Source organism: Paralichthys olivaceus, chromosome 8, assembly GCF_024713975.1.
Source record: "Paralichthys olivaceus isolate ysfri-2021 chromosome 8, ASM2471397v2, whole genome shotgun sequence".
NCBI classification, from domain to species: Eukaryota; Metazoa; Chordata; class Actinopteri; order Pleuronectiformes; family Paralichthyidae; genus Paralichthys; species Paralichthys olivaceus.
In genome coordinates, this window is record NC_091100.1 from 6,381,903 (window position 1) to 6,403,687 (window position 21,785).

The 21,785-nt window shown below is 40.1% G+C and overlaps 2 protein-coding genes across 12 annotated transcripts in view; both read left to right on the forward strand.

Moving 5' to 3' along the window:
• Positions 1-967: 967 nt before the first annotated feature.
• Positions 968-11,811, forward strand: LOC109638276 (suppressor of cytokine signaling 1). Of its 8 annotated transcripts, XM_069529789.1 has the most exons (8): positions 968-1,158; positions 3,792-3,884; positions 3,976-6,119; positions 6,347-6,375; positions 6,680-6,745; positions 7,878-8,308; positions 8,898-9,085; positions 10,449-11,811. In XM_069529789.1, exons 6-8 carry the CDS (start codon positions 8,054-8,056, stop codon positions 10,771-10,773), a joined length of 768 nt encoding a protein of 255 aa, XP_069385890.1. In that variant the 5' UTR covers positions 968-1,158; positions 3,792-3,884; positions 3,976-6,119; positions 6,347-6,375; positions 6,680-6,745; positions 7,878-8,053; the 3' UTR covers positions 10,774-11,811. The 8 variants fall into 8 exon arrangements, with proteins under 8 accessions (XP_069385890.1, XP_069385886.1, XP_019956740.1 ...); XM_069529790.1 differs by lacking the exons at positions 968-1,158; positions 3,792-3,884 and having other exon boundaries at positions 5,762-6,119; positions 6,664-6,809; XM_069529786.1 differs by lacking the exons at positions 968-1,158; positions 3,792-3,884 and having other exon boundaries at positions 5,762-6,119; positions 6,664-6,745.
• A 780-nt stretch (positions 11,812-12,591) lies between these two features.
• LOC109644128 (caskin-1) overlaps positions 12,592-21,785 on the forward strand; it is a 30,124-nt gene continuing 20,930 nt past the window's right edge. For all 4 annotated transcript variants that reach the window (XM_069529776.1, XM_069529778.1, XM_069529777.1 and 1 more), the window contains exons 1-3: positions 12,592-13,189; positions 19,647-19,698; positions 21,342-21,439. In XM_069529776.1, the coding sequence (XP_069385877.1) occupies positions 13,096-13,189; positions 19,647-19,698; positions 21,342-21,439 (244 nt within the window). In that variant the 5' untranslated portion in view covers positions 12,592-13,095. The remainder of the gene's footprint in view (positions 13,190-19,646; positions 19,699-21,341; positions 21,440-21,785) is intronic.

Sequence of the window (21,785 nt, forward strand, 5' to 3'; positions counted from 1 at the left end):
AGGACGTTACCTCTTAACCTTTAAAGAACTCAGTTGCTGTCGTCTTGTTTTTAAACTCTACTGATTTCTTTATGTTCAGCCTCCTTTCAATCAAACAATGTCAAATCTATTTTTTCACTATTCCGGTTTGCACCACTCATATCCTACCTACCCTGTGTCTTTTTACTGAGTACTATGTTGTGTATCTACAGTACATGCCACTTGAGTACTCTGTCTTATGTGTGTCTCTCTGTCTTATTTGTGTCTCTTTGTGTGGGCTACTGGATATCTGATTTTCCCCAAGAAGTATCTATCTATCTATCTATCTATCTATCTATCTATCTATCTATCTATCTATCTATCTATCTATCTATCTATCTATCTATCCATCTATCCATCTATCCATCTATCCATCCATCCATCTATCTATCTATCTATCCATCTACTTATATCTTGAGGTCTCATATGTCTACTTGTATGTTTACGATGTCATTTCAGTCCCGTCTATGTCTTGCACATGTGGCAGAAGTTGACTATAATTGATTATGACTTGAAATGTATTAAATTGTGAATCAATCTATGAACTTACTGATTTCAATATTATGACTGATTTGCATTCACACAGATACGAAGCCAAACAGAGGAAAAGGTAATTTATCTGAGTGAAGAATGGTGAAAAATAATCAACTGGGTAAAATGGACACATTTATTTTTTAACATAATTTTTATAAACCCACTATAACTTATTTGCTGATCGACTAAAACAACAAACATGATAAATCTGTTTTATTTTTAAAATCAATGAAACAGTTTTACAAGAGCTGACGTTCCCTGTATGATAAACTTTAATCTAGCGCCCTCTAGTGGATAAACAAGTGAACCACTCACAGGCGCTGAGAACTGACGTAAAAAAAAGTCCCACCCACCAGCCCACAGCCCATTGGTCAGCGCTGTGAATGGAGACACACGATTGGCCAGGACGTACTTCCTATCAGAACACACGTCTCCACACGTGACAGCGTTGTGTAAGTGTCTCGTCCTTCAGTGAAACACCAGCGAAGCTCAGCCTGCAGCCTCTGAACGTTTCTCTCATTCAAACTGTTCCCAGAGATGCCGACGTCTCCCGTGAAAACGAGGATCCCTCTGACCAGCTTCGGTCACCTGATCACCGAGGTGAAGGTAAGATCACAAACCTGGTGCAGTCTGCAGAGACCAGCTGAGGTGAAGGTAAGATCACAAACCTGGTGCAGTCTGCAGAGACCAGCTGAGGTCACCTGATCACCGAGGTGAAGGTAAGATCACAAACCTGGTGCAGTCTGCAGAGACCAGCTGAGGTGAAGGTAAGATCACAAACCTGATGCAGTCTGCAGAGACCAGCTGAGGTCACCTGATCACTGAGTCAAATTAAAAACCAAACCGTGGATGCTGTCAGTCCAATATGTTTAAATAGACTAATACATTCATTTTCACCTTAAATAACACATCACGTGCAGTTCTCTGTTTTATATATCTCTTAAACATGACGTTATACCCTGATTATACCCTTATAAAGCAAAGTGAACTGTCCAATATTCATTCTACATATGTTTATACATTCACTGTACATATGTGTTCTTGTTTTTACACTGTATATACCAGTTTTTATTCCATTCATATCTTCTTTACTCTTTCCTTACACTTGAATATTATTATCCTTCCTCGTTGGTATTGAATTTTACTTAATATCACTTACTGATGTCCATTGTTGACTCTTGCTGCTGTAATTTTGCAAATGTCCCCATTGTGGGACTAATAAAGGATTATCTTATCTCGTATTATCTCTTAGTACTCTTCCTCAAGTACAGTATTGACAGTATTTTATTATTTATAATTTTCAAAAAACAATAATGACATGGATCGAGGATGTAAAGAATAAGCTTTAAAGAATCTCAATAAAAATATTTAGGTTAAAAAAGAAGTAGAAGTCTATAATTTTATACAAAGTGGTAATAGTACTGTTTTTCAAAATGTTTTCCTGCTTTGTATACATTAATAGACTACTCCACATGAATATTGTAGCCGAATATGTACTGCACAACATTCAGGAGACAGCTGTCTTTAAGATTTTACAAATGAAATACACGATCAAATTATAAACCTTTATTCAGTCAAATTATTTACAGTAGATTAAGTAATGGATATAACTTCTGCTCAGGGAAAGTCAGACATTGCAGCACAGTAAGAAACTAATAAATCATCTAAATAGAATAAATACAACTCAGTAAGAAAAAAGAGACGTTCTCTGGCCCAATGGCTGCATTTTATATTAATTCTAATATAAAATGCTGCCATATTAGAACATACGTAATGTGTATGATCTGTGCAATTTGCAATTTGATGTGCAAATATATGTGAGCAGACATAAGGACGTTAATTTCAAGTAATTTCAGAATTCAATATTAAAAGGTAGTTTACTTTGTGGTATAGATGGATTTATTTATTTATTTTATTCCATATCAAGTCTAAATATACTTTAACCATGAAACCTGCAACTGCTTGATTTTTTTATTTTGGCCAGTTGGGGCAGTAGAAACAAGCTGTTAACGCAACATAGACAGGAAGGAAGAAAGAAACTAATGATGCATGGAAGGAAGGAAGGAGGGAAGGAAGGAAGGATGGATGGATGGATGGATGGATGGATGGATGGATGGATGGATGGATGGATGGATGGATGGATGGATGGACGGATGGATGGACGGATGGATGGATGGACGGATCACTTCTACTTCAGTTCTAATTTATTTCTGTTTATTGCTGTGTTTTCTAGAAGAATAAAACTTGATAATAAAAGTGCTTTGTAAATAAAGATTATTTCTTTTATTATCTGACCTCAGTTTTAAACCATTAAAACAACATAGGTTTTTTTAAATACATTTTTTCATTTTAAAGACTTGAATTAAAATAATTAAAATGCTGTCAGTGTCATAAAAAAGTAAAAATGTCCCATCAGCAATTTAGGGGAAAGAAGTCAACCAGTTGGAGAATTAAGATATTTTGTTAATAGCTTTTGCATTTTATGCATCGAAAAGAAAAAAATTTATAAGGGAATTACAGCTTCAAGCTTTTATCACACAGAAATGCTTTGGTGAGCTGGAGAAGAATGCAGCTCTCTTAGTGTGCGGATGATTAGCTCCCAGTTCCGGTGGATGAATAATTCAGTTTAATCTCAGTCAGAGGATGTTTTGAATGTGACTCGACCATTAACCAGAATGTTGCTGCTTCGTCATGATGCTGCTCAGTCAAACTTGACTTTACTCTACAGAACATGAATACAAATTACATGAATGAAATGTTAAAAATGCATGTGGGGTGTGGAAGAAACCACATTCCAAATATAACAACAAAAGTAAGAAACAAAACTTACTAAATCTTCATTGCAGGTTATATTTTAGTATAAAAGAGAAAATTTGACATATATTAGTATAACAGAGGAAAATGTGGTTTGTTTTGATTGGTTATGTTTAGTATTTTTATAAAACGACAGAGAGCAGGCACTCGTATAAAGAACAATGAGATTGTTTAGAGTAAAAGTACCATGTTCCCATAAATTAAAGTGGATGGTTTCACTTTCATTTTAGCTTGCAGGTAACTCTAGGTGGTTAATTTATCTTTTGTCTGTTTTTGTGGTTGAATGTTTTTTTTCTCTCATTTTTCGTGTTGGATTCTTATTATCGCTCGTCTCTATTTTCGTCGTTTCACTTCCAGGAAAATGTGATAAACATCACACATGTTTTTGTGCTTCCTCTTATTGCTTGTGTGTATTTGTGTTTCAGAGACAGCTGTTTGGCATCGAGGCCCCAGCTTCTGCAGAGCTGACTGGTTGGAGAAAATACTTCAACAGCTACACGCTGCAGGGACGGAGAAATGTATGCAGCGCGCACATACACACGCTCTGTTACATGTGATATAGTGTTCACATATGGAGTCAAATCTGTGTCCATCTCTGCTCTCTTCCAGTGCGTCTTGGCTACGTACGGAGTCTTGGTCGTGACAGCAGCAGCCTACATGATGCACAGACAAAGCAAAAGAGAAACGTCCAGCCCCACTGCATAAAAGATCTGAACTGTCACCGTGACAATTCAGTTTACTGCAAGAAACTACACTCATTTTGAAAGTGAAAGCATGGACAGCTTATCTTTTTGTTAAAAATGTATTAAATGAATGTCATTGCTCGGTGCTATCTTATCAATATTCAGTTTTATGATTCAAAGTCATGTTGGGAACCATGGCATCATAGTGTGTGTGTTAAATTGTTTACACACAAACCATTCTCTGCTGAGGAAACTGCAACCAAACCTCATTTTATTATCTGCTTCTCCTGTTGCATGGAGCCGAGTGAGAGCTAGACTATCGACAAAAATCATGCAACGAGTTAAGACTCACATACGAGTCGTGCTGTCGAATGATCAGAATCACAGCAACACTCTGAGTCCCAAGAATTTTGAATAATTCAGTTAACAACAAACGTCATGTCTGAGCTTGTAGAGATTGATACTTAGACATGTTTCTGTTTGTGATATGAATCAGCCAAGTGGAAACTACAGAAGAGAACCTGAAGCATACGAGCAACATTTTTTGCCATTTACATTTCAAGAATAAAGTCAGAACATCAAGAAAAAAGAATCAAAATGATGGGAATGAAGTCGAATTAAGATTAATCACAGAACTTCATGTTTGTCAAATCAACGTTAAATACAAAGGAGTGAGATTTAATAATAGACATGATACAGCTATCAGTTACAGCAAGTATACATGTGCACCACTTCCGTCACTCCTCTAACTCAATGTGACAGACCAGAGGACACGACTTTATCCTCAACATTTCCACTTTATTCATGAAATAGTATTTCAACTTTATCTTGAATGTTTTGACTTTATTCTGAAAAGGAAAAACGTTTTCCTCCTCTTTAATAAGAAAACCCTGATGCATGAAAATGAGACTCCCCTCCTCCCAGCTCCCGGTAACCATCAACACCAACAACTGCTGCTGCCACGAAGTATTTCATTCTCTCAAGCTATTAAAGGGATCATTTTATTACTTTTTTTTTTTTTTTTAAATTTCTAACAGCACATCTCAGATACATGTTCACATCCTATTGGATAGTGAAGTCTAAATATTCATTCATAAACCACATTGCAATCTTACGTCTTGCCACTCGTGTTATATGCAAAAGAGTTGAAGTTGTTTTCTCTGTCTGAGGCATCTGTGTTAGGTATGAAACTCTAAGCGTAGACACTAGAATGCTCTGTTGGTTGGTCCTTTACTATAACCTGACCTTGGGTACTGCTTAAAAGAGAGAAGGGAGCATCTGTGGAATCAGCCAGGCACTGTTCTCCTAATGGTTTACAGATATAATGTAACATACACTATATATATACATAATACTGTATATAGTGGCATAAATAGTTATTTGTGAGGATATACAAAAAATCCTCAACAGTGAGGAGGATTCCAAACAAAAAGATAAAACGTGTTTTGGAACCGACCTTTAACATGACAGTGTCTGTATTGGAATCCATACAAAGGAAGTGCTCGTAAAAATGTTAAAAAGAATAATGTATTCTGAATTAAAATAGAATAAACAGTGGACACAGTTAATGATCTTTTACATCGTTTATGTCGAAAGTAGAGAAGTGCTTTTACTTGAGTGCATTTCAGTCTATTTATTTGCACTTAACAAATTACAAAGAATATGTAAACTCTTTTTCTTTTACTGAACTCTGTAAACCCAGGTGTGTGTGTGTGTGTGTGTGTGTGTGTGTGTGTGTGTGTGTGTGTGTGAAACTGACACTGGTCCTCACAGAGATAGAATAAGGCCTCACACACACACGCGCTGCTTGCAGATCACGTGATTTAAGAGAATCCTGAAAGAGTGAAAGCAAACTGCAGAGCGCGTGTACGCTTCTCACGAGCACGCGCGCCTTCAGCAATAACTTGTGTCGAATCATTCGCGAGGATTCGCGTGGGGGCGTGGCCCCGTCTCCTGCTCCTGCTCCTCCTCAGGCAAAGAGAAAGTAGAATTGCTTGTTCCCCAAATGAACCAGGAGTCTGTGGAGGAGAGGAGCTGCTGAATGACCTTGAGCCAGGCTCCGACTCTCAGGTTTGTTCTGGTTTCATTCATTCGTTAATGCACAAATGTATGTTTGTGCCAATTTACGCAGCGGTGTCAAAATGTTTCTCCGCCACTGATCCTCAGAAGGAGCAAATGTCTCTACCCAGGACCACAAACTGTTCTCCTGAACTGGACTCTGCTAGCACAGCAATCATTAAAACCAGATTGCAATGATATATATATATATATATATATAAGTTGTTTTCTTCTCACAGTTTAAAAAAACAACCTGTTGCTGGCCACAGTGAGTTTGAAGTGTGTTTTTAAAGAAAAGTAAAATGCAAAGAGAAATTACAGATGTGAATTCTTATGACAAATACAGATGTGGAAAGTTATGACAACCTCAGTTACATCAACTCATATATTTTGTATTATACCAGTCCCTGTATCATTGGGCGTTAGTATTAAATAATAGCAATAATTTAAAAATATGTGAAAGTTTTATAAAAGAAGAATAATGACAGTTTAATCCAGAAATGTCGTCAATATTGGTGAAACTCATGCATTTCTCAAAGTGTCTGTGTTTCTGAAGTTTATCTGGATTTCAGCTGCACAGGGATCTATAGCCTGCTGCTGCTCCACAACTCAACAACAAGTCAGCACTGCAGACAAAGGTTCCCTTCTATTCCAGCGTTATCTTGATAAAAGAATGATAACAACAGAAAATCCACTTTAACGGTATTGACAGCAGCACTCAGCCAATTAAGAGAATTGACACAACCAAGTTTGAACTGACAACAGTTAATGGTTTTAGTTGAGACGGGGAAATTACAAGAATAATACACTAAAATATTAGACCTGTTTTTCAACAGGAGCTGATATTTACATGCTCTCCTTATTTAAAAGAGAAGATAAAACTAAACGTTAAAATAAAACGAGCTTTAAGAATCCAGAAAGACAGTAAAAGAAAGAATCCTCTCTTTTTGTAACCATAAAACTAACATAAAGCAAAAAGATTGACAGAGTGCATAAAAACTGAAAAATTATACGACAAACAAAAAACATTCTTCAAAATTTATACCACTTATATATGATACATATTATTATTACCCACTTGTTTTTACACTCATAAATTGTATTTGTATTTTACGTCTGTTCTTTTAGTGGTTCCTGTGAAGAGAATGAGAAAGTGAAAGTGTTTTATAATCGTTGTAATGATACGTTGGCTTTGATGTGGGTTATGGCCAGCCACATGACTGTCTGCTTTAGACACGCAAATGCATGCACAGACACACACGCACACAGACACACACGCACACAGACACACACGCACACAGGCTTAAACTTTATTTTAACAGTGCAGCTTTAATTAGAAGAGAGTTTTGGCTCAATGCAGAACTGAGTATCAGAGTCAAATAACTGATAAGACATCTAAAGAAAATTAATCTGCAACTACTTTGATAATCGTTTATCATTTTTCTAATACAGGTGCCATATTTTCATAGTTTTCTCTTGTTTTAGAGACTAAATTATTAATCAATCAATAAATCTATTGAGCTTCAAGGAAACGTCTGTTTTTTAGTGAAGAGTCTCAGTGTGCACTGCCTGGTCAGTGCAAAACTACAGACAGACACAGTCAGAGACAAGCTGTTGACCACATTGAAGTGTTTAACACAGGAAATAGATTCATCCCAAGTAAAACAGCTTGATGAGAGTGGATATGATTCAAAGTGGGAATAAGTTCAACATAATAACTTAAGTAAAAATAGATTTTGACTGCTTGTCTGTTTTCTTTCCTGTGAACAGATGAAGCTTTTTCAGCCTCTGCTTCACTCCGGCACTTTGTGCTAATGTTGATCAATCCTGATTCAAAATCTGAAGCTGTCATTCAAACAACATGGAGTCTCAAAGCAGACTGAGTGGCAGATGACCAACCAGGACGGTGCCAGTGATGGAGGCTCTGTCGCCAAGAAGTGGAGAAAATGGTGCAACCAGTGGTCAAGAGAAGGATTCTCTTGTGTAGGATGGTCAGAGCCAAACTGGATAAACCAGTTGAACAAAACCAAAAAGATAAGTGCGCAGCGGAGACACAGAGACAAAGTCAACACCCTGAAGAACCTGTCAGCCCCAAACAGAAACCAGAGAGTGTCGGATCAGACCGCCAACCGTTGACGGAGAGGAAGTTTGATCCACTGCAGTGGAACAGCCGAGAGGAAGAACCTGAACCATGGTTCCAGGTCAGTGAGTGAACGCTCTTTCTTTAAGAGTGGGCAGAAGTCTGGAGCGAGTTAAGTCAGAAATGATTCACCTAGATTTCATTTTCATTTTGAACTTATTATCCAGTGATGGAAGAAATGTTCAGATATTTTACTCCTTGGTGTGGAAATACAAAATATATATTTCATTAGAAGTATAAACATGAAGATTTAGTTAAAGTACCAAAAGTACCTCACAACTCCCAATAAGAATTAACTACTATATGTACTGCTATAGCATAATGGTAACTTATTCTATAATTTTGTTGTCATAAGAAGACGCCTTCAAGACAAAATGTCTGTGATGTGATGACCTCTGTGTCAGAAAATAAGCCCAAAAAAAAGTTGAATATCTGAGTTCATCGTTGGACTCTGAGGTTCACACGGGAACTTTCTATTCTATTCGAGCATCATTTTAGTAAAAATCAAGAAAAAAAATTGCACTACTTTTTCCATCCCTGATAACGTCTGTATGGAGCCTGAGAGGTTAAACTGGTTTAGTGCTTTCACTGTGCAGTCTGTACGTGTTGATTATTATCATGCCGACTATTCACTTCCTCTTCTCCTGCAGCTGATGACTGGAGGCGACGCCGACAGCCTACCAACACACCTGCGTCCGTTCTGCAGCCAGGCAGAGTATGAACTGGTGAAAAGCACGTACCAGCAGCTCCAACAGAGCGGCTTCTACTGGGGGCCGATGACCATGGAGGAGGCGCACGAAATACTGACACACTCATTAGTGGGCACCTTCCTCATCAGGTAATTCACAACTTACACAATCCTATTTCAGAGTTATACAGCAGTTTTATCTCTTCGGCTGCTTGTAAAGTTAATTTCTTATGCTCGTCCATTGCCCAGATATCCTGTGCAAAAGAGGCTGCCCAGCTAAAAATAGACTTGTTTGGTTAAATTAATCCAATATAAATAAAATAATGTAAAATGTTTTAAAGTAAAGTGAAATTGCCATCCATTTATGATGTAAAATATTTGTAGCGTAGAGAAAATTTGCAGGTACTGTTATTTGAACAATGTTACAGAAACCTAATGAGACTTTTTAACCTTAGATACACATGATCATGCAAACAGGTTTTTCTTCCTGTTATAGTTTCCCCTGTTTACAGTCACAACCAGTCCGGTGTTAGAGAGGAAAGGCAGAGTCCGGTCTAATCTGGAAACAAAACTTTTGCCCTAATTCCAAACGAATGGACGGTCAATGGGAGAGAGAGGGAGAGAGAGAGGAAACGCTGTAATCCATAACCAGCTGTTACTGTGATGCACCTCCCCCTCTGAGAGTGAGTGAGAGAGAGTGAGAGAGAGTGAGAGAGAGAGAGAGGTTTTGCTCAACCCAAATACAATTACAACTAATCAGTATTATGTTGGAGTGTGAACCAGATTCACAGTTACTGCAACAGTTCAACAGAAAAACATGGACTTTAAAAGGTAGTAAATTATTTACACGTTCTAATATATATATATAATTTGATTAATAATTGTATTAATACAAAGAGATGTTCCCACACTGATACAAACATCAGAAATCCTTCTGATAATGTTGAAAATACAGGGTTAAGCATCAGCGTGTACACAACTGATGTACCAATCCGATACCCCTTCTGTTAGAGCAACAGTTTTCTTTTCTCGGAAATCACTTCTTGGGGATCAAAAGCCACCGCTAAAAGGTCAGCAATTTGGAAATATGTCACACAAGTAAAAACTAAAACGTGCACTTTAACAGCTATTTAAATGAAGTCATTGTTGTGTATTCCTTTACTTTCTCAGTTCTGACTGTCAAACTAGATAATAAAAAAAAAACTTTATTTCTCCTTCTCTACCCATATTTAAGTTATACATATATTTTCCTCTTCTACATGTCTCCTTAAATTCAATCAAGGAAAAAAGGTGAAATGCAGAAAAACACCCCATCTTACAGTTATAAAGAAAGTGTTATAAAAAGTCCTGACCCTTTCATTTGGATCCACACTCACATTTTAGTGGGTTCTTCCCTGACTCATACTGGATCCATACATAACCTCCTTGGCGGCTGTAATAAGCAGCATTGCACATTCAGAATAAACTACAGTAAATGTGCACAGAGTGACAGTGTGGTGGCGTCTTCTTTCAGAGACAGCGGCCAGCCGGATGTTTTCTTCACCCTGAGTTACCAGAGCGAAGACGGCCCGACTAGCGTCCGCGTCCAGCTGACCGACCTGCTCTTCAGTCTGCACGGCAGCCAGAAGAAGTACCCATCTCTGTTCGCTCTGCTCACCTACTACACCAGCTCATCCTGTAAGCTGACTGTGCCCTATCGGCGGCAGCGTCCGGAGAAACTGAAGCAGACGTGCAGGAGGGCGTTTGTTCGTACGTACGGAGCAGAGAATATTGGCAGTTTACCTGGACTGACCCATCAAGTTAGAAACTATCTTCACGCGTACCCGCACTCTACATAGACGCACGTGTACCTGCAGCAACATGTGTTTTGTACATTAAAAAAAAAAACATTCTGCATTTGTGTCAGCAATGAAGTGCAGTGGTTTGCACCCTCGCCTCACAGTGAAAAAAGTAGAGGTTTAAAGTGTGGTTTGGTCATTGCCTCTGAGTTTGTATTTTCTCTGTGGGTGTAAACCACCTCTCGCTCAACGTCAGCTTGGATTGGCTCACGACCCTCAAGGGACCAGAGGTATAGATGTTATATATGTATTTGTGTTATTTAAGCTTTTTTGTAATTATAAGTATAGAAAGTTTGTTGCCTGTGTAAGTTGCTCAAGAGTTCTTTTTGCACATGTAATGGCATGGAAGTTTATGTGATTATTTCTTTTATTAGTTCTATACATTCTGTCAGAATTTCATCATGTGCATATATATAGGAAACAAGTGCCTCCATGACACATGCATAGACTATATGTATAGATGGATGTGTTAGTCAGTTGGACATTAACCAAACGAAATAGTCCAAATACACAACTAATAATGTTTTTTTTTTTAGATGGTTCGTAATAATTCTAGTTTTAGTGAGTTATTTGATATATATATATATATATATATATAATAACAAGAGTGAATGAACAGAGACTGACTTGTGATCACGACCTGGCTCCAAAGGACATAAAAACCACAAGATGGCAACGCCCACATCCTGGATATTTTGCTGCACTTTTGTACAACTGAGGGAGAAATGTCCTCTATCATACAGTCCATGATAGAGCGGCATTGAGCAGATCACCGCTGGCCAGAATTTCTGTTGACCCGCTGTGATGAGTACAATACGACTTGAATTGCAAAGGTGTAAAATCAACTCATTTGCTTTTACTGTTTTTTTGATTATAGCATCGGTACATCACTCTGTTTCAATTGTTTCAGTGGATTTGGGTCATAGCCTCAAATTAATGTATCAGTAAGTTAAGTAAGGGGGACTAAATTGGGGCTCACCATTCATTTGGGCCCTGGGTTCATCCAGCCTATAAAGTTTAAACTTGCATGTTTACAAATTGTTTTGTCTGTCACGTGTTCTACTTCCTGTTCTAAATGTGACTGGTAGTGGCCCCTTTAGTTTAAATTATCCCAGCACCAGGGACACACACACACACACACACACACACACACACACACACACACACACACACACACACACACACACACACACACACCCTGTCCTCATATTATCTGTCTCATTAACCTTTAAGACACATATCGAGGTGAGAGAGAGAGATATAGACAGACATTATTATATATTCTAACATATATATGAAAAAAAAAAACCAAGGTTGCAAAATTGGGCTGAAATGAATACAAACATTGAAATAAAAGAGTATGAGTTTGGGAATAAATCATCTATCTTATATTGTCTTCCCTCTTTAGTGCACATATGAAAAAAATTAATAGAAGTGATTTAAACCATTATAAGAAAAGACTTTTGATCCAACACTTCAGAGTGAAGGAGATGAGAATAATAATCATAAAAAAGGCAAATGAATGAATGAATAAGACACAAATACAGAATATGTCCATTCACCTTTCACTAATATTGTTTAGAAATGTACTTGTATGATTATTTCAGATCCGCAGTCCCGTTTGTCTTCCACTGTCCCGTGCTGTGAGTACACCCCCCCCCCTGCACGCGACATGATTATGACCATGTCAAACGACCTCTCCTGCACGCGCGCACGACACGCGCACCGGGATTAAAACAACTGGAGTGCACGAGCAGCTCGTGTTGATGTGATGTCATCTTGTGTGACATTGAGCGTGCGTGTGTGAGCGTGCACGTGTATGTGTGTGTGCGTGCGTGTGTGTGCACGCGCTCTGGAGCTGGCGCGAGCTGGTCCGCGGCGGCAGACTGAGCGCTCGTGAGATTTCAGATTTGACCCAACATGTAGGAGGGCGCTCGAGCTCCATCCTTCTTTTTCCACTCCTCGCGCACGGAGCGGAACGGAACGCACGTAGACCCGGTGAAACCGTCACGCGGATCGGATCCGTGGAATCTGTTCTAGCATCATCCCGACAGAGCGCGAGGAGCGGTCGGTGGTCGGTGTGGCACCGGGCGTAAGGGAGGCAGAGGCGGGACGCTGTGCGCTGGACCTCCTGGCCGAATCGGAGCATCCCTCCACGGTCCCCCCGGGCAGCAGCATCCTGTCCCTCCGCGCCTCAGCTCCAGCGGGAGGCCCGGCCCCGGAGCGGCGGCAGGATGTAGCAGCGGATTAACGGAGGAGAGAGGGGCGCTCAGAGGAAGAGAGCGGGACCGGGGAGCGGGACTGCGGCGGGACGGAGGGGACATGGGGAAGGACCAGGAGCTGCTCCAGGCCGTGAAGACCGAGGACTTGCTGACAGCCCAGCGGCTCCTACAGAGACCACGGCCGGGGAAAGCCAGTCAGTATCTGTCCATCCTCCTGACACACGCACGCGCGCGCACACACACACACACACACACACACGATGTGCAGGAGTGCAGGCGCGCACAAGCACACGCGCACAGCCAGGTCAGGACAGTGCTGCCTCAATCTGATGTGATGCCATTCAGCCTAAATGATGCACTGCATGTGTCTCTCTCTCTCTCTCTCTCTCTCTCTCTCGCTCTCTCTCTCTCTCCTCTATGTGACTACGTGTTGATATTTTCATCAACATCTTAAAGGTTAATAAGACAGAGATAATATGAGGACAGGGAAAGTGTGTGTGTGTGTGTGTGTGTGTGTGTGTGTGTGTGTGTCTCTCTGTGTGTGTCTCTGTGTGTGTCTCTGTGTGTGTCTCTGTGTGTGTGTGTGTGTGTGTGTGTGCTTGTTTCTGTGCTATGACGTTGAGAGTGTGATAGTGATGACGTTGCACGTGTGTGAGAGCAGTCAGCAAAATGTAATTAGAAATTAGGAATGCTTGTCACCCTATTTCCCACAATTCACTGCAGTTGTGTGCAGCCTAAGTGTGCAGGGATGCACAAAAATGTGGGTGTGCACGCCAGAGAGGACGTGTGCATTAGTGAGTGTGTATTTGTCTGTGTGTGTGTGTGTGTGTGTGTGTGTGTGTGTGTGTGTGTGAGAGAGAGAAAGAGAAAGAGAGAGAGAGAGGTGGAAGGTCCTACACTGCTCTCGGGACAGGGGGATTATTGGTGTGTGAAGATGCCAGATGTTGGTGGTAATAATGTGATGACTGTCTGTGACTGTGCACGTGCAGATATTTGCATGCGTGCACATACGTGGCCAGCACTCGAGCTCGTGCACATGCATGTGTGTTTGACGTGGAGTCAGCTGGGACTTGAGGTGATAATTAGATTTCAATTACAGCCTAGAAACCGCTCTCCTCCTCTTCCATTTCACCACAAGGCCTCTTCTCCTCTCCTCTCCTCTCATCCTCTTTTCCTGTTTACTCGTTTCCTCCTCTTTGATCACCTGCCCTTTCTTTTCCTCCAGTTTTCTCCCCTCACTTCCTATCTGCCCTCCTCCCTTATATGATTCCCACTCTTCTTTTTTTCCCTCCTCCTCTCCTCTCCCCTCTATCTCCTTGCCTTGCTTGCACCTCCCCTCTCACCTCCTCTGCTCTCCTCAGCTATAAAGTCTCTCCATCCTCTCCTCTCGTGTTTGTCTCTGAACATTCCAGCAGTGCCATGGAAAAGAAAAATGCTTCTCCTCAAATGCCAGAACAGATCAGCTCTGAGCGCTCAGTCCACTGCACACTGACAAAGCAAAAAGGGGGAGGTGGGTGGAGGGCTAGGGTGAGGATGAGGGAGACGAGGGTGAGGAACGAGGGAGAGAGGAGCGCAGGACAGGAGGGGGGGACACTGAGATATGGATGTGGGAAGATAAAGAGACAGGAAGTGATGGGGAGAGGTTAAAGGGTGAGTTAGAGAGGGTGTGTGTGTGTGTGTGTGTGTGTGTGTGTGTGGTGTGTGTGTGTGTGTCTCTGTGTGTGAGTCTGGCTGTGTGTGTGTGTGTGTGTGTGTGTGTGTGTGTGTGTGTGTGTACCCAGGTTTGTGTTTGAATAATTAAGCAGGAAGCCAGGTTTCTCTGCTTGATAAACGCTGCCTACACACACACACACACACACACACACACACACACACACACACACACACACACACACACACACACACACACACACACACACACACACACACACACACACACACACACACACACACACACACACACACACACACAGAGTCACAGGAGAGCATGCACAGAAATACACTTGACACATGAGGTGTTAGTCATGTGGCTGCTGCCTGTGTTTGTATTACTAACACTATGTTAATGGTGCTGGAGCAGCAGCCTGGCAGGTGACACGGAGGTCTTCTAGCTGTTTGGTTGCTTTGTCAAAATGTCACGATTCAATGAAAAGTATTAACAGGACTCAAGTGGTTGACGGGACGACGTAACACACGACTTTATTGCTGGTAAAATGTTATGTATTAGAAATCCACAGTTTTATTCAGGGCTATGGAACGTTTCATTGTCGCCTTTTAATTGCATCATATCTACTTGACCCTTGCTTCTATTGGTCACTTGTAATCATTATTCATCGCCGTTTGCAGCGTAACATGAATACATTTACTTTACAACGTTCGCAAATGGTGGTAAAGACAAAAACTCCCATGATGCCACGCTGCGCCACACCATCATCGATTTATAGGCTGAAGTTACATATTGTACATTTAACCCATTCCACCAAACTGTCCGTTTGCTTTCAATCAAGCTGCACCAAATTTCACACGCTCATAAATGTGCTTGTTTAGTTTTTTTTTCAACAATATCCATGAATTATTCCCTGGGACATTTGTGAAGCTGTAAAAAAATTAAAATAAAACACCAAATCAATGATAAGTAAGTTGAACAAAATTCCCATCGACCAAATCAATTTCAGGCCCAAGCAACAGGGGCACAATCAAAACCTCCTTAGTGGAGGTGATAACTCCTGGGTTGCCAGATTCAACATGACATTTCACTAGCACATAAATTCGTCGCTGAAATCATTAAAACTGAACTTAAAAATGTTAGAAAGTCAATGACAAAGGGCGCCATGTTTTTAATTTTCAGTCACGTGTGTAATGGCTCTCTCAAGCTGTCAGCAAAAGTTAATCAGCTGCCTGTAAATGTTGAAAATTACTATTAAATGGTTCCACAACAATCCATCAAATCTGGGAATATGCTGGTAATAAAATATTTTTTGCTCCAGATGTCCTGAAGCCATTTTCCAGAGGGTCAAACAGGAGCTGCAGCTGGAAAAGTAAAATTTCCCACTGAGCCCCTGTGAGAATACAACAGGAAAATGCGCAGCAAGTGGGCGTGTTGATGCGTTTCCTACAGTGATGGATTTATAACTGAAAAAAACCAAAAGAATACAAATATGCCGCTGTGAAGATGAGATTCCAGAGCTTTCGGGGAGAAGGGTCAATGCCAGGGTCGATGTGCTCTTACATGCTCCACCCCACCCCTCGCCTCAATATCCTGGGCATTGACCTATTGTTGTGAATGCGTCTGACCCGAACAATGAAAATTAATAGAAGACCCCGGTGAACATGTCTAGAGAGTTTGTGGTGATAAGAGCTGATGACGGTGTCTGTGTTGTCACGTGATCTCCCCAGCGGAGTTACAGTAAGACGTCACTTCCTGCCTCTGTTTGCTGCACCCGCCTGCTCCACCTCTCGCCTGAGAAATGTGGAGAATTTGTTGCTGCGTCTGTGCAGAGAACCTCTCGCTGTGTTGTGCATGTGTGAAAGGAAAACTGCGGGTCCGGATTTTACCTGCAGGTCGTGTCTTAAAAACGCCTCGAGACACTTTAAACAGACGCCATTAGAAACCAGTGCCTGCTTAAAATAAAAGAAAGAGACACTCCCAGACCATTTGGTAATGGTTTCCTTATCGTAAGCTCTGTTGAAAGCGAAACTCTCTATCTTCAAGATACAGAAATATTCTTATCATAATTGCATCTCTTTTATGTTGCAACCAACTGAAGTATTTTATAAAATGCTTCAGTCTTTGTCAACGCTCAAAGACGAGCAACAGCTGGCACAGCTCGAAGTCTGTACTGGAACGAGATGGAAAGGTATAAAGGTGTCCCTCAAATCAGTTACATGCCATATTCATACGGTATGAACACAAACATGTCATCTTTTGCACCTGTATAAAGAGACTGTTTTTCAGTTTCTACATACTTAACGTCTTAAAGTTTGATGTTTAATAAACTGTCCACATAAGTCAAAGTGCTTTGAGAAATGAAAAGTTGCGGTCACCAGCAATTTGATTACTCAATTTTCATCACCACAAACTATTAGCAGAAAATCAAAAGACTACATGATATTAAATGGACTGCCAATCACTCATTTTCTCATCTTAACAACCACTCAAAGCACTTTACCCCACAAGTCACACACACACACACCCCATCACACACCATCACAAACTATTCACAGCCTCCGATCTTCTGGTTTGTGTACGACCTGCTCTTTCTCAGCTGCAGCTATCCATGTTATATGAGATTGTATTATCGTAAGCTGGTCATTTCATGCTTTATACTTTCTCTTAACCTGAGTCACTTCAACATGTGTGTGCATTCGCCTGAAAACAGGAGGAGAAAATACATGTCGCTGCGTTTCTTCATTTCTTCTCACTGAAACTCAGCTACAGGCAAAGTCGGAGGTGATGGGAACTGGACTTGTCTGGTAATGTTCTTTGAAAAAATCCTCCGTCTCACCTCCTGTGAGATTTGGGATTCTTCTGTTACACTGAAGGCTTCTTTGTCAGCCAGTAGCTCACAACCTGTTATTTAATTCTCTCCAATATTAAGTTTGAAAGGTTTCAGTTTGAAGGTGAATGATGCAATCTCATGTCCCAATAATTTGTGAAACAGATTAAAACACGAGGGAAATAGTTTTTCACTCTAAGTGATTGATAGTCTGTGAGAATGGCACATTTGGGGGTTACCATGGTAACATGGGCTCAGTTGCAGTATAATGCCTGAAATTTTAAAAAATATAAACCCCATCGCATAAACATTATGGTAATGAACAGTGTGTGACAGAGAGGGAGAATCATTAAATCTGGAATTTTAAGCACCGCATTCAGACAGTGATAGAATCAGAGTTTAGTGTGAATTAAATGTGTTTTTAATGTGAAAATCTTTTCCGACATGAATCAGTGTGACTCGCAAACCGAAGGAAAGGATGAATAGTTTAAGAGCAGAGTGAGCTGGTTTCTGTGAGTTGCCTCCCTCAGCTAGTATTTCATTAAATATACATATCACGGTTTTGGGTCAGAAGGGGAGCATTATTAAATTATGTCTCAATCCAGACTTCTGGTAGTAAGAGGAGGAAAATCTTAAAGGAAACAGTGGAATAATTGTGGGTGTTGGGTTTTGTTTTGTGCGGGTTTGTGCTCATGTGGCTCTGTGATAGTCTGATGCTGACACACATATCTGTGCTCACTGATTCATCCGCCGGGGGAGGGACGGACGGTTCTTATTTTTAATCCAAGACAGATAGGGGAAACCTACACGTCCACACAAACACGCACACACGCAGCGGAACGATGTCACAGTGTAAACAGAAACAAGCTGAACGACCAATCAGCGCACACTCTTTAGCAAATTACAGGGGAAATTAGAGTGTGAGAGAAGGATGAAGGGATGAAGTGTAGATAGATGCTGCAGAGAGAAAGAGGAGCTTTTCCCCAGATTACAGGACAGCTACAGATTACGGCCTGTGGATTATGAGGGTTTGACCAAAATAAAAAAAAAACTGGTGGAAGAGAGACAAACAAGCTGCTTTCTCTGTGTCATTTTCCGACTGTGTCGTAATGTGTTATTGTGTGTGTTCTTCCTCCTGTTGTCTGGCGTCTTCATCTTTCTGACGCTTCAGTCAAAGATCAAGGTTATCACGTGCACGTTTGCATAATCACACCCAAACATGGTATAAATATACATATCCTACAATCCCAGTGATTTATGACAGAGCTCAAACTGCAACGGTCGATCGATTAATTGATAAACATTGATAAAAAGGAATCTGAAATTACAATGAACTAATTGTTTGTGATTTTTATGCACAAACGTACTTGGGTTCTCCACGAATTGCTGAATTTAATGGAGAATTCATTGTCTCATGAATATTAATTATAATAATAATCTGAAATCTGAAAACTCTGACTGATGCAGATGTAAAGAAAAGAGCAAGAAAGTCTAAAATGTACACAAGACCGCAAAAAAAAAAATGCTAAAGCTAACCTCTGTACAATAGTTCAACCTTTTTAACAAATACACAAGATTAATACTCCAGTGTTTGATTACGTGTATTTGAAATTCAAATTTTAACTAAATTGTTTGACGTCAACTTCAACCTCCTAAATCTCTTAAACGTACCGATGAATATTTTAAAATGGGAATCAAACAACTATTAAATCAGTCATTCATGTTTTTGTTGGTGGTTTGTTTACAGGAGTAAATCTCAATTAGTACAAATTAAGAATAAAAGAATGATATTTTTATGCAACTAATTTTGTTTGCTGCTACAGTATATCTCAAATTTGAATGGTAAAAAGAATGTCAGTGTGTGCCTCCTCCTGTTGAGTTTGCCAGAATGACTTTTCTTTGTCTCCTTTACCTTGTCACGTCTCGACCTTTTTTGCTGTTGCGGTGAAGAAACGGTCTGAAGGCAGCGGGTTGTTCGTGAGCGCTCACAGGTGTACAAGCGTAGCTGTCAACCCCACCTGCAGGAAGTGAAATATTAGAAAACAAGGACAGAATACATTAATCACTGAATTCTGATGAGGTCTAAATTTGGACTGTAAGGACTTTAGTTTCTCCTCCTAATCCTCTCATTCTCTGTTTCCTCTTTCTGTTTCAGAGCTCCTTGGAGCAGCAAAGAGGGTGAACGTCAATATCCAGGATGCAGATGGGTGAGGGACCACAACATTTTTATTAATTGTTCTCCTGCCAACAATCCACATCCTTTTTACTCTATTCATTATGAGGATTTAAGGGCTACATTATTTATTTTTAATATTTTTTAATAAATTCTACTAAATAAGTGATTATAAAAACTGAATGAAAGCTTTTTATGAGGTCCATTTTATTAGTACAATGAAATTTGCAATGCAATTTAAGAAGTTATCATGTTCAACTAGGGCTGGGCAACAAAACAGAATCAATAATCATCCTGATATAATTTACATAGCAAAGGTTCAAAATATATCAATACACAAAATGGATCTACCTCAGATTTATATATTGAATATTTATCAAGTGTTGTTATGTTTATAAAGTTTAAAACTAAAACCTTCCCTCAGGAGCAAAAATCTGTCTATTAAAAAAATGATTGTAATAATTATCAGTCTGAATCGATACGAATATTTTTATGTGATATAATTTCTGGCTTTATCGCTCATATCTTGATAAATGTTTTACTACTACAATTTCTAGGACTTCTCAACTGGATCTTTAAGCTAATATAACATTAGACTTGTACCCACTATTTCATTTGATGGAGTTATGTAGGGAACAATGTTTAAGGCAGTGGTTCCCAAACTGTTTGATGCAGGAAATGAATCGATGATAAATAATATTTATTCCCATCCTCTAAAAATCCTTTAGATAAAACCAGAGACTGAAAAAAATGGGTTGTTCTGTGTGATCAGGGCAAAGGTCACAACCACTGTCGTCCAACTGACGCGAGATAAGGTCACAAGTAGACGTCGAATCATTTTAAAGGATTAAGAGTAAAAAGAGAGTTTGGGAACCACTGGTGTTAAAGACCCGTCCCTCCAACAGAGATCCTGGATTTAATCCACAAGATAAGAAACATCCTCAAAACTCAGCAAACTCCAATGAATCCAGGAGATTTTTTTTTTTCCTGCAGCTGAGCCACGTTTTGATCGTCCAACTGACAGGGCCAGGCTGAAAAAGAAATCTTTGTTTATGCTCAATAAACCAAATCAACCGTATCACAATACAAATTATCCGCTGCTTAAATGGGTCTTTGAAACATGACGCCAGCCGAGGAGCTCAAATCTGCAGACTTATTACCTTAAAGCAAAGCCAACATTTCTCAGCTTTTAATTTGCTCAGAACTGTTCCAGCATTAACTCTGAATGGACAACTATGGATTTTGGCTATTTATAGACTCACGATTGGTTGAGCTTTTTTGTGTGTGCACATGCTTGGTTTGCGATGATGTTGCGTTTGGCTTCATCAGATTACAAAGATCTTTTTATAATGTTGATTGGAATCAGATAATTGGACCCAACTCTTTGTGTAATGTCTGTTGATTCGTTGATTTGACTGCGGGGCCTGGCCCTCAAATATTCACCAGGGATCCATTAGCGACATACACACTCACACACAGGCGCGCTATGAGTACGCTCAGCTCGGGGGTAGAGAGATTGCTTATTAATGGAAGTAGGTCATTTGCCCCCTCCCGTCGCTCAAACAGAGCGTAGGGGCGGAGCTGCTATATACGCTGAAGATTATTTCAGCAAAGTTATCCACTGGTTTTACACCACATTTATGAATATGTGTATTTTTATACATAATCTGTGTGAAGGTTGTCACCGCTGCACCATGCTGCTCTGAGCGGCAACAAGGAGCTGATCTCTCTGCTGCTGGAGGCCCAGGCTGCCGTGGATATTAAAGACAATAAAGGTAAAGATATACACACATTTGTCAGTGTCCTCACAATTCATGATGTTACTATGAAACAGGTACAAACACACAAGATGGCCTGGAACACAAAACAATCATAGAAAACAGCAAAACAAATACATCTGGCTTCCCCCTGCGTGACCAATAATACCCTCTTATGAAGCAAAAGGTGAGCTTGTTGGAAATGCAATAAAAATAAACCTGGGTAGTGTACAGTTTTTATGAGAGGTGACATATTTATGTCCACAGCAAACAATAGACAATGGAAGAGGCATTTTTCATGGCTGCAGGAAGGAGAGCCAGGTGGAAGTGGAGCAGCCCTGATTTCCCTTTTTTCCTTGGGAAA